The 20,909-nt window shown below is 52.4% G+C and overlaps 6 protein-coding genes across 6 annotated transcripts; 3 read left to right on the forward strand and 3 right to left on the reverse strand.

The window, feature by feature from the left end:
• Positions 1–11: 11 nt before the first annotated feature.
• CTAM01_07406 (HSF-type DNA-binding protein) lies at positions 12–2,200 on the forward strand (the record flags this gene model as incomplete). The annotated part of the gene is made up of 7 exons (XM_060523429.1): positions 12–68; positions 138–154; positions 208–280; positions 343–483; positions 536–1,411; positions 1,487–1,685; positions 1,749–2,200. The coding sequence occupies 7 exons, from the start codon at positions 12–14 to the stop codon at positions 2,198–2,200; spliced, it is 1,815 nt and encodes a 604-aa protein (XP_060381805.1).
• Positions 2,201–7,825: 5,625 nt separating this feature from the next.
• Positions 7,826–8,854, reverse strand: CTAM01_07407 (uncharacterized protein; the record flags this gene model as incomplete). The annotated part of the gene is made up of 2 exons (XM_060523430.1): positions 7,826–8,498; positions 8,556–8,854. 2 exons carry the CDS (start codon positions 8,852–8,854, stop codon positions 7,826–7,828), a joined length of 972 nt encoding a protein of 323 aa, XP_060381806.1.
• A 1,134-nt stretch (positions 8,855–9,988) lies between these two features.
• On the forward strand, positions 9,989–10,825 carry CTAM01_07408 (uncharacterized protein; the record flags this gene model as incomplete). Its single annotated transcript, XM_060523431.1, has 1 exon — positions 9,989–10,825. The coding sequence occupies one exon, from the start codon at positions 9,989–9,991 to the stop codon at positions 10,823–10,825; it is 837 nt and encodes a 278-aa protein (XP_060381807.1).
• Positions 10,826–12,095: 1,270 nt separating this feature from the next.
• On the forward strand, positions 12,096–14,424 carry CTAM01_07409 (eIF4-gamma/eIF5/eIF2-epsilon; the record flags this gene model as incomplete). The annotated part of the gene is made up of 3 exons (XM_060523432.1): positions 12,096–12,191; positions 12,277–12,333; positions 12,391–14,424. The coding sequence occupies 3 exons, from the start codon at positions 12,096–12,098 to the stop codon at positions 14,422–14,424; spliced, it is 2,187 nt and encodes a 728-aa protein (XP_060381808.1).
• A 627-nt stretch (positions 14,425–15,051) lies between these two features.
• On the reverse strand, positions 15,052–16,947 carry CTAM01_07410 (tat pathway signal sequence; the record flags this gene model as incomplete). Its single annotated transcript, XM_060523433.1, has 2 exons — positions 15,052–16,706; positions 16,794–16,947. 2 exons carry the CDS (start codon positions 16,945–16,947, stop codon positions 15,052–15,054), a joined length of 1,809 nt encoding a protein of 602 aa, XP_060381809.1.
• A 1,711-nt stretch (positions 16,948–18,658) lies between these two features.
• CTAM01_07411 (uncharacterized protein) lies at positions 18,659–20,009 on the reverse strand (the record flags this gene model as incomplete). The annotated part of the gene is made up of 2 exons (XM_060523434.1): positions 18,659–19,732; positions 19,941–20,009. 2 exons carry the CDS (start codon positions 20,007–20,009, stop codon positions 18,659–18,661), a joined length of 1,143 nt encoding a protein of 380 aa, XP_060381810.1.
• Positions 20,010–20,909: the final 900 nt, after the last annotated feature.

Consider the following 20,909-nt stretch of genomic DNA (forward strand, 5'->3'; position numbering starts at 1 on the left):
CGGCGCCCATCATGCCCGAGCCCGATAATGTCGCCGCCCAAGGTGGTGGCAGCAACTCGAGCGATTTTGTAAGCCCGCAAGCCATGTTTGAGCTCCATCGAAATGCTGTAAATATTTTACTGACTTACTGTGCACAGGTTCGCAAACTCTACAAGTTCGAATACCCCTCGATATTGGCTATTCACTGCCTGCTAACAGTTGCGATAGAATGTTGGAGGACCCAGCCTATGCGAACATTGTTAGATGGGGAAACGAGGGTGACACTTTCGTCATTCTGGAGGTGCGCTGAACTCGAAACAACGCGGTGAAATAATGCATCGGAAGCTGACATGCTACTGCTAGACTGACAAATTCACCAATGACATCCTCCCAAAGCACTTCAAGCACAGCAACTTCTCAAGCTTCGTCCGACAGCTAAACAAGTATGACTTCCACAAGCTACGTCGCAACGACGAAAACAACGAATCGCCTTATGGGAAGCAGGTAAGGGATGAAACACCGTAGGCCGACCCTATATCGCTGACACCGCAGGCAGGCGTGGGAGTTCAAGCACTCGGCTTTCCGTGCTGATAGAAAAGACAATCTGGATAATATCAGACGAAAGGCTCCAGCTCAAAGGAAAACACAGCAGACGGAGGACCAGTTCACTACTAACCAGTCCATCAATCTGCTCCAAGAGACGCTATTTGCGCAACAACAGCAGGTGCAGGCACTGCAAGAACAAGTTGCCGAGATGGCGCGGACCAACAAGACGCTTGTCCATGAAGTCCACACCATGCACAAGATCATCGACGCCCAGCGACAATCGCAACACGAGATGCTCAACTTCATGTCGCATGCCGAAGACAGGATGAGGGGACAACGGTACCCTGGACAAAACCCGCAGATGAACGGAGGTGCCATGGACGATCAGCCCCCCGAGCTTCGACGCGCGAGAGAGCTTCTTTCCAGCGTAACAACCAACAGCGGTTACGATCGAGAGCTCGAGAGGCTCAACGGCATGTACGCGCAAAGCTCTCCGCCTGATTCCGCATCGTCTCTCATGTTCCAGCCTGGCAATGCTGGAATGCCACCTATGCTTCCTGAGCACATGAACATGCGCCACCTCGTCTATCCTGTAGGTGAGAACGTAGGCATCGACCCATTGTCCCAGGATCACTTCAACAATATCCCATACACGCTGAATTCTTTGCCAATGAACGACTTCCAGGCTCCACCCGTCGTTAAGCCGGAACCCGGGCCGGCAACGCCAGCTCCTGCCGCTGCTGCGCCAGCACGGCCGCCGTCGACGAACGATAAGGGTCTGTGGGGCAACAAGAAACCGCGAGTATACTTGGTCGAGGATGACAGGACGTGTTCGAGGATCGGTTCCAAATTCCTGACACAGATGGAGTGCATTGTCGAGCTTGCCGTGAGTCTCTTACCTTTGCTTTGCCGGCCAGTCCTGGCGGTGGTACCCATGGTTTGGGATACTGATTCGTGATAGGAAAATGGTATCGACGCCGTCAACAGATGCAAAGAGGTTCCATCTGGTCATTTCGATCTCATCTTCATGGATATTGTCATGCCGCAGATGGATGGTGTCTCCGCAACACAGCTCATCCGCGAGGTTCACCCCGACGTCCCTGTTGTCGCCATGACCTCGAATATCCGCCCCGAAGACATCAGCCACTACTTCAACTGGAGTAAGTTGTTATAAATAGCACTTGCACACGCGAACGATATATACTAATCTTTGCGTTCATCAGGCTTGAACGATGTGTTGGCCAAACCATTTACCAAGGAAGGCATGCTGCGCATTCTCCGAAAGCATGTGCCGCACCTCCTCAAGAACGCGCCACCAGACGAGCTCGCCGTAGGCCACGGCGCTGCTCAGCTTCACGCCAACAACATGACGGCGCCACCGATAAACCCCCAAGTCAAGTTCGACTCCACGCCTGGCCAGTCACCAGCGACAACCGCGTCGTGGCATTCGCCTGCACAGATGCATCAGCCATCACCGAACGTGGCAAACATCGAGACAGGCTACCCGATGGCAAACACGGCGCAGATGGTGATGACGCCAACGTCCGCTCAGCGGCCGACGTTCCATAACATGCCTCCTGGGATGCAACAAATGCGTGTGCCGGATCATATTGTCGGCGATGACCGACCGGAGAAGCGCCAAAGGTTATACGGACCGCAAGGCGGATACGCCTAGACGGGATTTGTGGGTGCCACTAAGCAGTCTTTCCTTCCATCGTGCACAACGGTGTGATGACGGAGTGTCCTCGAGCAGGTGCTGAACATCGTATGAAGTTGAAGAGGAAGAACGCCAGCCTCCCTTGCGCGTGAATTTCTCATTGTCGTCTTTGAATGCTCGGGGATTGGCCCACGACAACTGTCTCGTCTCAGAAAGAGTAGGACGGTTGCAAAGCAGTCGATATTGCATTCCGAACATATACCCCTCAGGAAGAGCGACTGATGATGTCCCAAGAAAGGACATGTCGCCAATTGGGTATCGGCATGGGTTGGACGAATGGGGCGGAATCGGTGACAAATATCCGACCTTGAGAAGAGAGATTTGGTGATCGGAGTTGGTGGAGTATCATGGTTCGCATTTCTGAACCGCAGGTGGTTGAAGGCGAATTTGAAAAGGTATCTGCTGTCAGCTACACGGGGTATATGTTACCCATCTTCATAGATATACCTTGCTGTTTTGCTCATACTTGAGAAAGGACTTTTTGAAAGTGATGCTGAATGAACAAGGACGAGTCGAAAAGTTGCGGGACGTCATGCTTTTAGTGATAGCAGCAGCACTGCCCCTGGTTGTATGTCAGCACGGGATACTCGGACCTGCTGCGGCGAACACAGTGCCCTATGGATAAGCAAGATGCTTGATCCTTCCGTAAGCCTCCACTGTATAGAGAGTGCTGCTGCCTCTACGGAGTACCAAGACTGGAAACTCTTGGCCAGAGACGGAGCCCAGGCTCAGGTTCACGCCAGATCTTAAGGGTGCAGGACCCCCCGATCCATGCGGGTACGGGTACGGGATAGGCGCGCAGTTGCAGTTTGCAGGCGGGAAGCTTGGGGATGGTGGTGTCTGTGTGTGGTGTTGCAGTTACGGGACGGTACGGCGGTACACCCCGCATGGGTTGGGGGGGAAGGGGGGCAGACGGGATGGGATGGTCGATGGGCGAGGTCTAGGCCCGGCCGTGTGGCGCCCGGGTGGTCTGATGTGCCGGGGTCCCTGCCAAGGAGGTCCGGAACGGTCTGGAACCTTTTTTTTTTTCGTCTGCGTATCCGCCGCAATAGCACTGCGTATTCCCGCGAATCCACCCGTCCACGAGGGACCGAGGGGCCCAGATGAGTTTCGTCTGAAGGGTTACCGCTGTCCGGTGCTGCTGCGCCTTTCTGGCTGGCCCACACTGTGACCGTTGGGATTCTTTGCTCCTCTTTCTTATGTGGTTTTTTGGGGTGGGCGGGTTTCCGGAGATTCGGCCGGGGGTAGTGGTGGTGGTGGTCATTGATGGTGAAAGTCGTCGGTTCGTAGGGCTGGTTAAGATGGGGGTTTCTGAGCTCCACGGAGGGATTGTCAATTTGTCCACTGTGTGTTCCATCAACCTCGTATCATGACTCTGAACCTCTGAAGAGATGACGCGTGGGAGAAGGCGACTCCATGGTGGATCTCAGCACAAAAGAGGGAAGACATCTGGAGAGATGATCCGGGAGATCGGCGGACGTTGGGGGCGGCGGGGAAAAGGATCATCGACCAGTGATCGTCTTCTGGGGTTTGACGTCGATGGAAGGTTGAAAGGAGGAAACAGAAGGGAAAAAAAGGTAGGTGTGCGAGATAAAGCGATGCGTCTGATGTGGGAAGCCACGAGAGTTTATGTCTCCTGCAGGTTCTATCCGTACCATCCAGCCCATCGTACCTTGGACGACAAGATGGGATGGGACGGGAAAGGGGGGGGGGGGGGGCTGGCGCTCGCTGGCTGGCCGGCAGCATGGGCCAGACTGGACCTCTTGTTTGTGTAAGCGGGCTTGTGCTTTTTTGAGCGTCCGAGGCCCGTTGATGGGAGAGTCCTGGCCAGGACCAGCCCATGATGGGGTCCATGACGAGCCCAGACTTTCCCACGAAGGTGATGCTTTGCTGACGTTGAATTTCCTTTGGTCGCTAAGGTAAGGTAGGTTTACTCGTTTGGCTGCGAGCCGGAACCCGACCAGACGCGATGAGACGAGACCAAGACTCTTCGAGAAAGGATGGGGATTCAGGGAAACGAACCTAGAGCAAGGTAAGCAGGTGGGTGAAAGGGTAGCGCCAGGTCTTGGCATGTTGCTCGAATGAAGGAAATTTGACATGGAACCAGAACGGGAAGTTTCCGTTTGTGAACTTCGTACAAGGTAGATAGATACGTGAGACTTGCGCTGGTGCGAACTATGGTTTTGTGACTTGCGGTTAGCGGGAAGAACGATGAAGTTTCGAGGCTAGTCTGGTCTCAATTTCTGGAAGTGGGATTTCTTACCGATTGAACAGACAAGCGTGGATAACCTAGCGTATTAATTAAACGGGATTCTGGGTGATCAACAGCAGGCGATGAGAGGCAAGGCGACCGCACCAAACGGTTCATTGCAATGAACAAACCACCGTAATCCGGTAAACCCGACGGCAGGGCATCGTGTCTATACTGTGCTACTGTTAAGTTTTTTTTTCTGCATCCTGCAAAGGCATGGGGATGGGGAGGGGGCAGGGCACAAGGAAGAAAAGAATGGTTTCGTTACAAGGGAGGGGGGCCAACCTGGAGGCAGTGGAGGGGGGAGGCTGCTTCCTGCAGGGTGCGGCTAAGTGTGGGCGAGATTGCGGTCCATGTGACGGAGGTGGTGTGAGATTCTGGGCTGTTACACACACACAAGCAGACACGCAGACACACACTTACACGCACAAAGGCACTTACAGATGTATGCGAACCGCCCTCCACGGGAACTTGCAGCGGCCTGGGCCCAGCCCTTTTTCTTGTCGGATCGGTCTAGGCCTTTTCTTCTTGTTCTTTTTTTTTTTTGGTCTGATTCGGGGCGGAGGATTTGTTTCTCACTGTTGCTTCTTGTAGTTTTTCTGAGGCCGGGGTTATATTGGAGTGCTGGATATGGTCAGGGGGCTCGTATTGCAGGTAGAGAGAGCGCGGCAAAAAAATAAAAAAAAAAAAAAAAAAAAAAAAAAGGCGGCAAAACCAAGAGAACCGGTTTATTGGAAAATTCGATGCCGATCAGAGGGAACAAGATTGGATAGACTAAGACACAGAACCTTTGCCGTCGTTCATCGTCTTGGCGCTGATGTATCATACTGGCGATGGTTTTCTGAGATGTGATGGAGGATTAGAAAATGCTTATGTAGTGGGCCTCGGGCCGGGGTCAGCTCCTTGAAAGTAGCAATGTCGAAATCTCTCTCTCTGCCTACCTAGTTCAGGTCTGTTCGGGGTTCTTGTACCTCTCAGGCTCTCATCAATAAAAGGGGTGAGCATGTTCCAGCCAAGAAAACGTACCCAGCCGCAGATTCACTCCGAATACCAGCCCGCCGGTGCTGCCCTTTTTCTGTCCCACCCAAAACAAGCTCGTGGGGGATGGGTCTTGGGCGATCACTCAAGTGTCTTGTGTTTGAGGCTGGCTGGATAGCCCGGGTGGGTGTGGCCCTGGAGAACCGGAGAAATCTCCGTGGTAATCTCTTGCTGGCCTCTTTCACTCCCTTCTTGGACCTGTGAAGGCAAATCTGCTTGCTCGAACTTGCAAAACAATTTCTGTGCGTTCTATGTGGCTAAGTATCTACCCATGCGAATGGCAGTGTTGAGGAAGGGGGAGGTTCGGTACTGTGGTACAGTATCCCATTTGTCACATACACTCAATATCCCTCCATATCATTAAAACACATTTCGGCCCTGAAAATTGATGGCTTGTGTCTTGCCTGCTTACCTCGGTACCTATTGCCATCTGGGTCTTCCAACGGACTTCTCCCAAGTCTTCCGCCAGCCACGTAAGGGTTTAGAGAGTGCGAGAACCTAGTTCGTAGAAACAAAAGATAGGTAACCCGTTACGAAATGAGAAACAAGAAAAAAGCAAAGAAATAGATACCCTAATGATGAAAGATTCATCGATGACCTGATCATCTAGCCTAAATGAGGATGGCATTTTCCAAGCCATACGGGTCTCTCGGTGACAGTTTACGAGACAGGTGTCAGTCACTCGCCATAAATCGTGTATTGTCACTGCCTACCTCCCCAAACGCCTCGGTACCCATTAGTAGAAAGGTATCGGAAACATACCGTCTTCCATTCTGCACCTGCACGTGTAAACGTGGTGTGGACGTTTGGTATTCGATCATAGTGAAGAGGGCCGTTTTCGTCTAATCAGAGGCATGTTGTGTAACGTCTTGGGGATGTTCGCCATCAACTGGTTTATTCGGCAAGCAGAAAACCATGAAGTTCCAGCAGAGAAGCATGCGATTGGATCAAGTTTCACATTTTGAATGCTGGCCGCCTGCCTCTGGGTTGCGCCAAGGTAGGTAGTCCAAACCTTTCTCTCCGGAGTCAGGACTCGAGAGGACCATTGTAGAGGACATACACTTTGACATCTGCTATACAACTTTTGCATCGAAAGGAAGTTGCTCGAAAAAGACAACATGAGGATAGACCAGGTCATATGCAGGTCGCTTGTCACACGGCCGTATCAAAGTCAGACTGCATAAACCGCTCTAGATCTTACATCATGGACAAACACCTGTGGGCGACTCTTGATCTTTTGGCGCTTCGGTTCCCTTGTAAGATGACTTGCTAGCGACCCTACGAGTTTGTGATGCTTCCTCTAGTCTGTTACTCGTATCAGTATGTCTCAATGCGACCCCAAACTCTCTTCTGGTTCTGCATGTAAGGAATTTAAGTCTTGCCGTCATGCAGATTCTCATTCTTCCAGATATGAGACTATGGCAAGCCATCGATCCAGGGTCTGGAAATTCATGATAATTTAACCATCGACGTCTCCATCAAGCCTGAAGAAAGAAGAAAAACCCAATTGGAGAACATGCGATTCTCCGACCTGCTTTGGGGGTTTCCCATATCATCCGACGGTCATAGAGCCTAAATTCTCGGCTAGAACGAATAAATACGGGTAACATACCCATAGGGGGAAAACAAAAGGGAGGACTCCAGTCAAAAACCAGACTAGCCTCGTACACAAAGCAAGCATGCAGTATCATGCACGTCTTCGGAGGTGAGATGGGCGTAACTAGAGCCAATCATACAAAGCCGCTTAGTTCCAATCAACTTCCTCCCTTTGGTGTACCGGTCTGGACCACCGACCAGACCAACCCCAATGATTGATGATTGGGGAACAAAACTTGTCAGCCGTTTCAACGTGCCATTGCCGTGGACCATTTCTCTTTCTTACCATACTGCATGCATCAGCCGCAAAAGTAGGTAGGCCTCGGCATGCTGTGGCGTTTTACTTTGTTTGGTATGTTGACGTGCTGGGCCAAGGGGTTCGATCTTGGCCTTCGGGTGGTTTACTCCGGGATCTGGGGTCTTAAATCCGTGTAAGTGGTCTGATTTTTGAATACGAGGATAACCCGTGCGTGACGGAGTGAGTATGAAGAGGCATAAAATATTTGAAAGGGACGGGTCATGCTTTCGCCGGACGGCCTTATACCTATCTTGCTGGATGCAGTCTGGGCCTTGCGGCGCCGTGAAAGTGGCTAGCAGTATCATGTTTTTCAGATTCCTCACATTCTCTCCTATTCAAAGTACAGCTGCCCAAAATGCAGTGTGAATTCTTTACACAGTTGCTTGCAGGTTCTTATGGCCTATTCCCGGTGTCTGTGTCTCAACGTGTTGCGTATTTTCCGGTAGCTCTTGGTGACCTCCTTCAAAACTATCGTTGCTAAAGCACCACCATGACCACCAACTTCTCTGCTTTCACGAGCTGTCTGAATGTACTCGTCTCTCTCTTGCCCATGCTCTCCAACATTAACAACGATTCTAGCGTATTTGATGAGGATTGCGTTGAGAATGAGCCGGCACATGCGCCCGCTACCATCTCGGAATGGATGAATATTGACGAACCGATCGCAATACTGTGCAGCTGTTGCAAAGGGATCGAGCGATTGTGATCTTTCAGACGCTACCAAGTGCTGTTGAAGGTTCAGGATCATCGAATTCATGGCTTCGGAGATCTTGTTCGGGCGGATAAATCTGGTAGTGCCCACGAAAACGTCTTCGGTGCGGTAGATACCACCAAACTCTCTGCTACTGAGTATGCCGGCAGTTTCGCCACTGACAACTTTGACGAGTACAGCGTGTGTGTCTTTGATCAGTTGCTCGGTCATTGGCTTTCCTTCACGGACGAACTGGTTGATGATGTGTTGAAATGCAGCAGCATGCTGAACAATCTCCCTCCGGCTTCGAAGTACCTGGTGCTCGCCAGGAGGTACGTCTTTCCGTACTAGTGCTTCAAGCCGAGCGTGGTACTCTTCTGTTCTATAAGATGTCTTAGTAAAATGTCTTCAAGATAGTGCAAGCTGTACTTTTGCTTACCGCTCGGTGTACTCCACGCCTGCGTTGCCTTCGAATATCATCATGCAAATCTTCATGGTGATATCAAGGCCCAAGCCCTTTCTGGACTTTACATTGGAGGAGTAAACCGCCTCTGCCATCTGCTGCAGGAGAAAACTCGCGATGTCGTCTCCTCCATTCTTTGCTTTCCCCAAGATCTCTTTTACCTCGTCCATGATTCTGGTAACAACCGAGAAATACTCAGAAACGTCGACAGGTTGGTCTCCAACCTTGGGGTCCATAGCCCAATTGTCTCCATAAACACGGTAAAGATCACTCATTCTCAGAGTAAGGTTTGGATTTCTGCAAACAAACAAAATTTAGAAATTGCATCTCCAGCAATTCAATTTCCAATGGCACTTACTTTGGCTGAGAGAAGGAGCTGCTTGACTTCAAGGTTTGATTGCCTCTAATGGTAGGCGGCCAGCTGTATCGAAAAGTCCCACGAAGCAATGACTTCTTGACGCTTGAGCTTGATGTTGACGATCGAAGAACTTCAAGAGAACGGATAGCTTCAGATCTAGACTTCTTCGTCGGAGATTCAGGTTCAAGCGAAGAGCCGCCCTTCTCATCTTCACCCAAGCTCATGTCCCCGAAATATCCAATGATGGATTTCCGTTTGGGAGTGCGGACAGTGCTAGGGCTTTGAGGAGAGCCGGGAGTCTCTGGAGTAGATGCCATGGTGTTTGCTGTTCCGAAAGATAGTCTGGATAGGTAGTAACCGAATAGCAAACTTCACTTTCGTGGCAGAGTACTGTGGTCTTATATATGTATTGTCTACGGGCTACGTAACGGAGGTAAGCTCGACTGATTCACTAAGTACTACTGATTCAGTTCATGCAGTCCGGGTCAAGTGATCATTTGATTTCAGTCTCTGATTAAGAGCCTTGTCTATGAAAAGAGTAGCGCATAATTGAGTGATTCACTCTCTTACATACTTTCTGTGAACCACTACTTCACACGATCTCCCGCTTGTCAAGATTGGAACATTCTCCTCAGTATAAGGTGACTACAGTAAGTAGAGGTTAGAATGTAGCAAGATGAAGGATTCACTATACTGGACCGCCGGGTACTGACTTATTCACGATATTTGCAAGAACAAGCAAAGCACACGAGAATCCTTCTTAACCTTATCGAATTTTAATCTGCTCGGACACCTTGAGGACCATCCTTAACCGTGGATTCATAGAAGTATGGAAACCTTTGCCACCTTCTTAATACGTATCTCCGAAAGGTTGAACCCTCTCTCGTTTTCTGAGTTTCCCATCTGAACTACATAAAGTCGACCATCCCCCTAGAATTCTACCGAATCTCAATCAACTTGCCACCCTTACACAAGGCTTACGTCTCTCATTCCAACTTTGATGCAACTCAACTATCACACCCTCGACCCACTCATATCGCTCAATAACAAAATGGCGACTTCCAGTATTCGTTTTTTGGTTCTGTCAGACACCCACGACTCCGCCTTCCCATCGGAGCTTCCTCCGGCAGATGTTGTCCTCCACTGTGGCGATCTAACTATGATCGGCGGCATGTCGAACTACAAAGCTGCCATCAAAAGCCTTTTGAGTTGCGACGCTGAACTCAAGCTCGTGATTCCCGGAAACCACGATGTGTCTCTGGATCCCACATGGTGGGCCGACAATGCAGATGAAGACGACGATCTCGAAGAGCCAAAAAAAGCGATTGATCTCTTCAACAAATCCGGAATCAATCTTTTGAGCGAAGGATACCATTCATTCACTCTCAAGGACGGGCGTTCCTTTACTCTATATGCCTCGCCTTACACACCCGAGTTCAACGGATACGCATTCTCATACGGTGCGAATGAAGACAGATTCAATCCGGCCGAAACAACACTCTCAGACCTGGGCAAAGCGGTCCGCGGTCCGACGCCAATCTCCTCGGAAGTCGATATTCTGATTACGCACGGCCCACCACAGGTCCCAGGCGAAGACTACCGCCTCGACCTCGACGGCAAGGGCGCCCATTGTGGCTGCCCAAAGTTGTGGAAGGCGGTGCAACGCATTCGCCCACGACTCCACTGCTTCGGCCATCTCCACGAGGGCTACGGATCCCAAGTGGTCGAATGGCATGCCAACGGGACACAAAGCATTGCAGATCCAGTCATCGAGGAGGGGAATATCATCATGGCGCCAGACAAGGAGGTACGCAAGACATTACTCGTCAATGCAGCAATCATGGATCACCACGGTGAAAACAACAAACCCTGGTTGGTGGACTACTAGGCATGCAGTGAGCTTGTCTCGTCTGGGTGGGGTCTGGAGATAAGCAGCTTCCAAAATAGCTGAAGGAGATAGGCAAAAGATGGTGCTGAGGTCTTTGGTCTTTGTGATTATCTCACTCAGCAGAAACACGGCTTCGTTACGGTTGTGCCAACTTCGTTGGCTAATGAGCTAGATACTCTACTTCATGAAATCTTTATTCATCATGGCAGTCAGAACCACGCTGTGCCCAAGTTCATTTCCTGGATGTCTTGACACCGTCAACAAACTCATTCATGGAGCTTCAGTAACCAGAGATACGCATTTTTCATGTTTGAAAGTCTATGTAAATTCTACCATGAGTCCATGCGAAGGCCATGCTGATTCCTCTAATATCGTACTATTTCATTCCCTAGAAAGTCTAGACTCGTCCGCATTCCTATTGTCAGACTTTAACAGTAGTTATGAATGGGAGAATTTGGTCTGCCGTAGGCTATCGTTAGGTTTACCACCTACTTAAGCTCACTATCGATCTATCTAGCTATCGGCATGATTTACCACAAGTTTGTTTTGTCAGCCTTGCTATTTCTTGCTCTTGCGTGTGTCCCCGTCTTTTATGACATAGGCCAGCTATTGTTTCGAAAATATAGCTATTCGCCTAGACTGTAATACGGTCATCATATAGGCGTATCCTGAAGCCAACATAGAAACTATGCTTCACCCTTCCAAAAGTCATGAAGGAAAATGCGTAAGGGTTCTCAAAGAGGACTGTGTCAAGCTGTTCAATGTGTACTTGAGTTTGAGATGAATTTTTATACAATAGATACGACTGAATTGTTATGCTTCATCTTCCACGCATATTTCAAGAGGTACTCACGTGTAATTGGTGGATAGTCAATATATTATGAACCCCTTTTCTATTGGCCTCATTTGGTATTTGGTGAGTTCATATCAATCATACAAATGTGAAAACTGTGGTCTCTGCGAGACTATGTGCCATAGTAACCAGTAGAAATTCTCAGCTGAATCATACAACTATGTGCCACCGTATTATCGGGTAATATCATAGTCTAGAGATGAGTTTGTTGCAGCGGAATATTCGGTGAAGCTCCTCACCGAGACAGACCGAGAGAGGGTTACCGCACGGCCCACCCCGCCTCGGAGCCGTTGAGTCACTCACCTTAAATTTCCAACTACCAAGCTTGCGACCGGGCTTTGACTCACCACCCCGCGACCAACACAATAAATCCCCCAAAGCGCCCACCCACGCCCTTGCGATCCACCTTAGCACACGATGTCGCAGCAAAAGGGAAAGGCCGCCGCTGGCAAAGGCAAAAAGTCCGGCAAGGCTGGAGGTGAGGGCAAGCGCGAGGATGTCCTGCAGGCTGTGGTAAGTCTGAAGCGTCATGGTGGGGCAGGCACGGTGATGGGTGTTGAAATGGCTAACCTGGTGGCGTTTCTTTCGCCCATTGCAGCTCATCGCCGACTCCTTTCAAGATAGGTTTGCTCCCTTTTCAGCAGAGAAGCCAAGAGTAAGTCATGATATATGTCCCGGAGCTATGCGACGACGACTGACCGCCCGCCCGCAGTGCCTTCTACCCCTTGCAAACACGCCCCTCATCGAGTATACCCTCGAGTTCCTTGCCATGAACGGCGTCCAGGAGGTCTACATCTACTGCGGCTCCCACTCCGAACAGATCGAGAACTATATCAACACATCAAGATGGTCCCCCATGTCCATTCGAACTCCATTCACGAGCCTGCAGTTCATCCGCGTATCCGACGCCCGCTCAATCGGCGACTTCCTCCGTGACCTCGACGGACGTGGCATTATGGACGGCGACTTCATTGTGGTCCACGGCGACGTAGTATCCAATATCTCACTTGACGGCGCGCTGGCGGCACACAAGGCGCGCAAGGAGGCCGCGGCGACGAATATCATGACAGTGGTCCTGCGATCAGGCGGCGCGGAGGAGCACAGAACGAAGCCCAACGGAATCAACCCCGTCTTCGTGATCGACTCAAAGACAAAGCGGTGCCTACACTACGACGAGATACATCCCCTCCAGAGCGACCACTACCTCACCCTCGACCCGGCCGTGATTGACGAGCTCTCGACCGATTTTGAGATGCGGGGAGACCTGATCGATGCGGGTATCGATATCTGTACTCCCGAAGTGCTGGCGCTGTGGTCCGAGAGTTTCGACTACGAGCTCCCGAGGCGAAACTTTCTGCATGGTGTCCTAAAAGATTGGGAGCTGAACGGCAAGGCGATCTACGCAGAGGTCCTCGATGACGGCTACGCAGCCCGCGCGAGCAACCTCCAAATGTACGAGTCAATCAGCAAAGATGTCCTCGGCCGTTGGACATTCCCGTTCGTTCCCGACTGTAACGTCATTCCTGGTCAGACGTACAAGATGACCAGCGGTGCAGTCTGCGTTGAGGACGGAACGGTGATGGCGCCCACCAGCAAGATTACCAGGTCAATCCTCGGCCAGGGAGCCACCGTGGGCGCCGGCAGCACGGTATCAAACAGCATCATCGGCAGGCGGTGCAAGATCGGCAATAACGTCCGCATCGAAAACAGCTTCATCTGGGACGACGCCGTAATCGAAGATGATGCGGTCATCACGCGCTCCATCCTAGCCGACTCAAGCATCGTGGGCAAGGGCTCGGTCGTCGCTGCCGGCTCCCTCCTCTCCTTTGGCGTTGTTCTCAGCGACAACAGCAAGATTCCCGAGGCCACAGTCCTCGCAGTCACCACACACAACGGCACGCCCGTTAATCCCGACAAGTCACTCGTCGGTCCCTCAGGTAAGGGCGCCCCTTACGTCGACCCAGAGGCCGAGGACATGGACGACGAGGACCCTTCCACCCTCCAGCGCTCTCTCCTCTACAACCTCGCCCACCTCAACCTCTCCACCTCGACAGTCTCAACCCTCTCCTCCGACATCGACGACGACGACTCGGACGCCGGCGACGGCATCACCCAATTCTCCGCCGACTCCCGCAACCGCGCAGACTCGTTCGTCTCAGACGACTCCCAAGGCAAATCAGGTTTCCACCACGACGCCGTCCACGGCCTCCTCGATGCCCTCCGCGCCGAATCAGGCGACTTCGACTCCGCCAAGCTCGAATTCATGGGTCTCCGCCTCGCCAACGACGCTTCGGACGTGGCCATGCGTAAGGCTGTTGCCATTGCCTTTGCCCGCCGCGCCGCAGAGCTCCTCGACCCCGAGCACGGCGGTCTCGAGCCCGCAAAGGCCGCCGACAAGACCTTCAACTCCAACAAGGGTGCCTCAAAATTCGTATCCGAGGTCGGCGTCGGCGGCGGCGAGACGGAGCAGGTCGAGTTCGTCCTCGCGCTGCAGCGCGCTCTGCTCGGGTGCCGGAACCTCGAGCACGCGCGCGCCGGCGTGCTGCTCGCCGCCATGCTGCAGCAGCTGTATGGCTTGGACGTTCTCGAGGAGGACGGCATCCTGGCCTGGTGGGAGGACGAGCGCGCCGAGGAGGGCGGGGGCGAGGGCATGGCGGCGCTCAAGGAGAAGTGCCGGGTTCTCGTCGAGTGGTTGGAGGATGCTGATGAGGAGGAGGACGATGATTCGGAAGAGGATGACGACTAGGTGTTGGCATCTCGGACTGCGTCTCGGGAGTTGTGATTAGGCAAGTGCAGGAGGGAGAGAGAGGAGAGAGAGAGAGAGGAGAGAGAGACAGAGGAAGAAAACGGACTCGAACCATCAACGAGTGTTATATGCCTGGCGTAGAGAGTGGATGGCTTGCATAGCACAGTTGTACACTGCAGCGGACTCGTAAGCAGGGTCCAGGACTTGGCCAAAAAGTTATGCTAGAATAAGAATCAAAGAATACGTTAAACAACAAAGTGGACCTACCAGTGTCTCATAGACCAAGCATCACGGACACGTCAGAGATGGCGAAAAGAGCTTGAATTGACCTGCTTGTATTGCAAGGCGACTAAAAAGGTATCATATCAAAAAGCATAAAGCCCTCCAAAAACGCCGAGCTGAAACCTGGCCCAGAAAGATGTGAAAACTCCGGCCCCATCCATCACCCTGTGATACCCCCGACTTTTTGTGTTTTCTCGAACATACAGCAGAACTCAGAAGGTTGGCCATCCCCATTTACGCGACGACTGGCAAAGCTTATGATCCCCAAAAACTGGATAGAAGCTTGTTCTTGAACCGCCGCCCCAAAACAATTGCTTAGCGGACTCATTTCCGAGAGCATTCCTTCTAGTAATAGCTCTGGAGATCGTTGCTGTTGCCAGCGTTTCCACCACCTCCGTAGTTACCGCCACCGCCACCGCCGCCCATGGGACGACCAGCTGGGCCCGTGGGGGCGTTCGGCGGAGGACCCGAGCTCCACGCGCTAAGCGGAGGTTGATACTGTTGCTGTTGACCCCCCTGGAAGCCGCCTTGCTGCTGCCCTGGGAGGGATGGATAGCTGTTGTCGTCATACTCGACAGTCTGTCCGTACCCTCCCTGCTGGTTTCGGGGCTCGACGTCGTCGAGGGAGCGGTAGCCGTGCATGCCACGTCCGCCACGGCCGCCCTTACCATTGCCGCGGCCTCTGCCACCTCTTCCTCCACCGCCGCGGAAGCCACCACCACCACCACCACCACGGCCACCGCCTCCTCGCCCAGAATGGAAATCGCGGCGCTCATTGCGGCCGTTATAGGGGTTGTGTCGGTGGTGGTCGCGTGAGTAGTCGCCGCCATCATGTTTCCGCTTAGAAGACTTGTTGGCGAAGAGCGATTCATACTCGTCTTCGCGGGGGTCCTCTGGCTCGATGCGCAGGATCATCTTCTCTCCAACTGTTGTCTCGAAGGTCATTGCCTTATCGGCGGGAATCGGTTGCCAGTTCTGGATCTTGCCGGCATCTACGGGGCGGGCACCCTTGCGGAGGGCGAGCACAACGAGAGGCGACGGGTTATCCGTATGGAACTTCGCGGTGGCGGGAACGGGTCGGAGGCTCGCTGCCCAGATGCTATTTTCAAAGCACGCTGTGCCTGTGACCTCCCACTTCATCTTGCTGCCCATGCCTCCAACCTTTTCCAGGATGCTGGCCGGGCAAGGACGAGGGCAGATGAGAATATTGTTGCCGTGGAACTTGAGCTCCTGCTCGGGCAGTCCGGAGGGGATCTGGGCCATCTTCATCAATTGCGCCGTGTCTTCCTTGCTGATCAAATAGCCTGTGAAATAGACAGTCTTCTTGATCCTCGGTCGTTGCGGGCGAACGTCAGACGAGTGTTTGCCAATCTCCTCGTTGTGAAGGTTTATCATATGCTGCACCTCAGCAACCTCAACCACGGGGTCCAGGGTCGTTGACATGTCCGCGACTTGAACGACCTCCGCCGTGATGGGGCCGCGTGTGCGAGTAGCATTGATGTTCTGCTTGCGGTTATACTCTGTCATGAAATCTCTGAATCCCTTGACGTGTTTCGGACGGTCCTCGTAGATGCGAATCTCTTCGGCGTTCTTGTACGTCTCCATGACCGCGGTGAGAAAGAGCTGCTTAAAGTGCATCGTGCTTGAAAAGTTCTGGTTCGTCGGGCTGACTGCAGGTTTGAGCCCGACCATGTCGAATTCGAGTCCCTTACTGTGTATCATCCTCTTGATGAGCTCCCCGAAGCCTCGCTCGGAGCGGCCCGTCAGCAGCACGCACAGAGCGTCCTTTTGCTTGACGCTCAGCTTCACCAGCTCGACAATCTTTTCATTCCACCAGCCTTCCCACGCTCGCTTCTCTTCCGTGTCGGCGCCCTCACCCGTCGCTGAGAGGATTCGGGAGTCGTGCCACCAGCCGCCGTTGCAGATGACGTCTTGACTTGACAGCACGCCGATCGTAGGGCCGCTCCATAATGCGGGGTTCGGCAAGGGAGTTTTGAAGACTATGGATGTCAGACGACGTTAGCTTTGGGTTCAGAAGATTGGCGAAGGAATCACGCAACGCGGCAGCATAGAGAAGGTATACTTACGTGTGTTGTCAAAGTCGTAGATGTGCAGAGCCTTGATCTTATCGACGGCAGGCAGCTGTGCCGTCGCGATGCTCCATCTGCTCAATGCAGTAGTCGTCGCAGAGGATGTCGAGTAGGCCGCCTTAGCAGAGCCATTGGCGTATGCGGACGTCATGACTCGGCGGGTGAATCTGGAAGCTGCCAACATGAATGTTGACCAGACTTCGAAATTCCGAGAGAGGTGGGAATTGTTCAAAGAGCGGGTCGTCGATAGATTCGCGAGCGCGCAGAACCAGGGCAGTGGCTAGGGGACTCGAGCTTTGCTACAGTGGTAGGTGCGACCGCGGCTTGTGCCAGTAGGAAGTTTTCCCAGCCGTTGGCTTTGTGGGGCTGGCCCGTCGTTATGGGAGGCAAGTCCCTGGAGAGCGCTGCTGACCGGCTGGGCTTTCTGTGGCAGCTCCCGTCATTAAGCAGCCACTGCTTATGTCATTAGGGGATGGGCCGATTAGATAAGCAAACTCCACGACTCTGGATGAGAACCGCGGTGTTGACGGCTTCCAATCAGCATCATGTAAACAATTAACAAAGATTAAATTAGATTTAGAGCAGGCCGTCATATGGTAGATGATAGGGATATCTCCTTTCGACGAATACTCACCAAGGTCAGGGAGCGAAGGTCAGTGTCACTAAAGGTGCACCTGGACGTCTTGCTCTACGTACTCCGTACCGTGGCACGCGTGGCTACCAATACCGTCCTCCCGCCCCACATTCGGTTCCGAAGTGTGGCGAAGTGGAGATATCAAAGCCGGTGAACGGTTCGGTACTTCCCTCGGTCAAGGCAGTTTCGCCTCCTTTCCCAGTCTGACGGCAAGTTTCTGGAAAAAAGTTATGATGGAAAGGTACCTGAGATTGTGTGATTGAACCAGAAGGGTAAGCGCTATGGTGAAAGCTGTTGCTGCTAAGTAGTGCACTTGTCGTTTAATGCAACAACTCTGCTTTTCTCTCGAAAGATGCCGTTCGAGCTGAATGAGTACGGTGCTTAATTTCTATCAAGAGAAGAACTTCATGACTGGGGGTCGAGTGTGGCCGTTAGTTCGTGGTGTAATGTTAACCTAAGTACCACCGTAGGATCGTGCAGCAATACAGCCCCCAGCTTGCAACGGCTTGCCCACTCGACATGTAAAACAAATGGGTTCACGAAGGAGACATTAATTGACAGATAACAGTTTCTCTCATTTTCTTATTTTTTTGCAGTCTCGGCTGAACCAAACCCTGGTCAGATTCGTGCCTCTTACCAGCACTTGCTTCCGCTGAACCACCGTAAGGCGAGGCCTGCCAACGACTATTTCGTCAACTTCAGAGTTTTCGTATCCATCCTCCTCTTTTCTCGGCGTGTCTTCCCTCGCCGTCCACGCCTCCCTGGATATCATCTTCCTTCCCAAATTCTTCCATCTTTGGTGCTCTCTCGCAAATCCTGTGTTCCCGTTCCCAAGCGAACATACAGAGGCCAAATTCCTGGCGTGTAAGTTCCAAACATTGACGGCTCCCGACATAAGAAAAACATGTTTTGAGGACATACAGGCCCCTTTCGTCCATAAAATAGCGGACATTGTGAACAGGAAAAAGGAAGACGACAAAAAAGCAAAATCGGGGAGATTTCCCGTACCATAACGCCAAAGAAGTAACCAAGTGCCTTTCCCATGGGTATTCCATGCCTCCTTTTGTGGCCCGACCGATGCAATGCGTACTCTAAAAAGTCATGCTCATGAACCAGCCAGGGTCTCTTCATCATATCATACCACTCCTGCTTGTCATCCCTTTTGGACGCTTCTTCCTCATTACTTCCATCAATACTTCGTGTCAAATTACACGGTGTGGTATGCCGACTACAATGTCGGATCAATGGCGCCAGTGTCGGACTGCTCACCAAAGTCTAGGAAGGCGTCCCAGTTGTCATTAACGGGACCTGGGGTCGCATCATCGCTTCTGGGCTCTTCAAACCGAGACGCATAAGGGTTCACATGTCCGTTGAAGTACTCGTGCGAAGAAAGCGTAAGCTCATTCAGGTGCTGCTCATGTTTCAGGTCGGCCATCGAATGAGTGTCTGGGTAGTACATCTGCTGCTGTAGCGGGTTGCCCATAAACATTTGAGCCATCGGGTCGCTCATGTCCAAGTTGGGTACCATCATCTTCGCATCCATGGGCAGCTCAGCGGTAAAGGATGACTCAGGAGAAAAGAGGCTGTGATCGATTGTCGTCATGGGTGAAGGGAAAGCCGAAGCTGTTCGCGTCGAGGGGGTGCCAGCAGCAGCGTCTGATGACGGCGACAAAGCTGGCGGCGACTGAGGATGATCACGCGCTACCGGTGTGGCCATGTCCATGGGCGACGCCACTGACTGTGTTCTCTGGCGTTGGTATCGCTGGGTCTCGGGCTGAAAGTTTACCGACGAGAAGGTTGGTGACATGGGGCTGGTGACCGCGTTTTCGGACTGAGTGGGCTGCGACAACGACATTGAACGTTGCCCGGGAACGGAGTACATTGAGTTCGTAATGTTACGAGACAATGCCTGTGCTTGCTTGTTGGCGTTTGGGAACTGCTCGGCAAACATCTTATTGATTGGGTTTTGAGCCCATTCCTCGTTGCGGAGCCCGGCCACCATGCTCGCCATGGCTACTCTGTTAGCCAAAAAGGCATTGACACGGTAGTCGAACTCTGGGGAACCGGTCTGAAGGTGAGCAGCCAGCATGCGATAGGAGCGAGGCATGTCGTCCTCCTCCTCTTCGTACATTTCCTCCGCCTGCACAATCGCTTCAGAGATCTTGAATCCCTTGCCGGTGCGCTTCTTGTGGATCTCGCTCGCCATCTTGGCGGACTGCACACGGGCTTCGATACTACGGTCCGCCCGCCGCGAGGCGGCAATGTAAGCGCGCTCTTGGTTCTCTTCATGAGATCTCTCCGTCTACGTGTGAATGGTCAGCATTTGGATCCGGGGGAATGGAAACTTTCTGCTGGCAAGTCAAATAAACCACCATGGCAACCAATTTTGTACAAATGTGGCAAGTACAGCCAAACTGGGGGGAAAGACGTTCGAGGATAATTTGATAGTCAAGGAATGGGCACTAATGCGGGCAGGTTGATTTGACTCGAATATCACGACTTGAACGTACCTTCTTCTGTGCCCGTTCAGTCTGCATCGTAGGCGACAGGTTGCTGGCGTCCAAGGAGCGCTTCGGCATTTTCGTTGACGTCGAGGATTCGGAGATCGACGAGTATTATAGATAGTTGAGTGGTAATGGGGTCAAAGGTGGCTTGGCCAGAGAGGTAGCTGATGCGGGGTGCAGGAATATATTGGAAGCTTCTATTCACTTGCGGTGATGGGCTTCGTTGTGGCTAGAACCTTGAAGCCGGAACCACCTGGTATCGCGATGAGGTTGGTCGAAACCTAGTGTTTAACTCGGGAATATAGAGACGTATGAGTCGTACGGGTTTATCGTGGTGTCCTAAGACGGTTGCGTTTTCTGAAGGAGCTCGTCGGTCGAGGGACCAAAAGGGTGTGTGGAAGTTGGGGAGGCAAAGTGTGGAACAGGGCGGTATCTAAGTCTTATACAATCCAAGGGTACGTGCTCGGGAGAAACGACTGGGTATTAGTCTCGAGGTGCGGAGCAGCGTGGAGAGGAAGAAAAAGGCAGTGAACTGGCTGGGCGTGCGGTGGAACAGAGGACAACCCGGAGCAATGTTCCATGCGAAAGCATGGGAGAGGGTTCAGTCTACCTTGGGCGGGCGAAGTGAGAGAGAGAGAGTGAGAGTGAGAGCGTGAGGAGGTACTGCTGGGGGTACATCTGATGCTGGGTTACGGAGTACTGGTTCGGGGATTGACCAGACAGATGGCGGCCGGATAGATGTGACCGGGGACATGGTACATGGGGAAGGGGTTAGGTTCGTTGTTCTGTTTGGTCGACCTGATGCAGTTGCAGTGCGCGAGAGAGCGAGATGGGAGCTTGACTAGGTACGCTAAGGATACATTGGGCGCTGGGAAATGCGGTGTTGCTGGCTGTGCCGCAACTGGGGCAGTCCAGCATAATTGGCAGAAAGAGAGACGGCGAGGGACGGCAGAGTGAGAGGGGAAAGGGAAAGTG

The sequence above is a fragment of the Colletotrichum tamarilloi genome, assembly GCF_030869305.1.
Source record: "Colletotrichum tamarilloi strain Tom-12 chromosome Unknown Scaffold_23.1, whole genome shotgun sequence".
Lineage (NCBI taxonomy): Eukaryota > Fungi > Ascomycota > Sordariomycetes > Glomerellales > Glomerellaceae > Colletotrichum > Colletotrichum tamarilloi.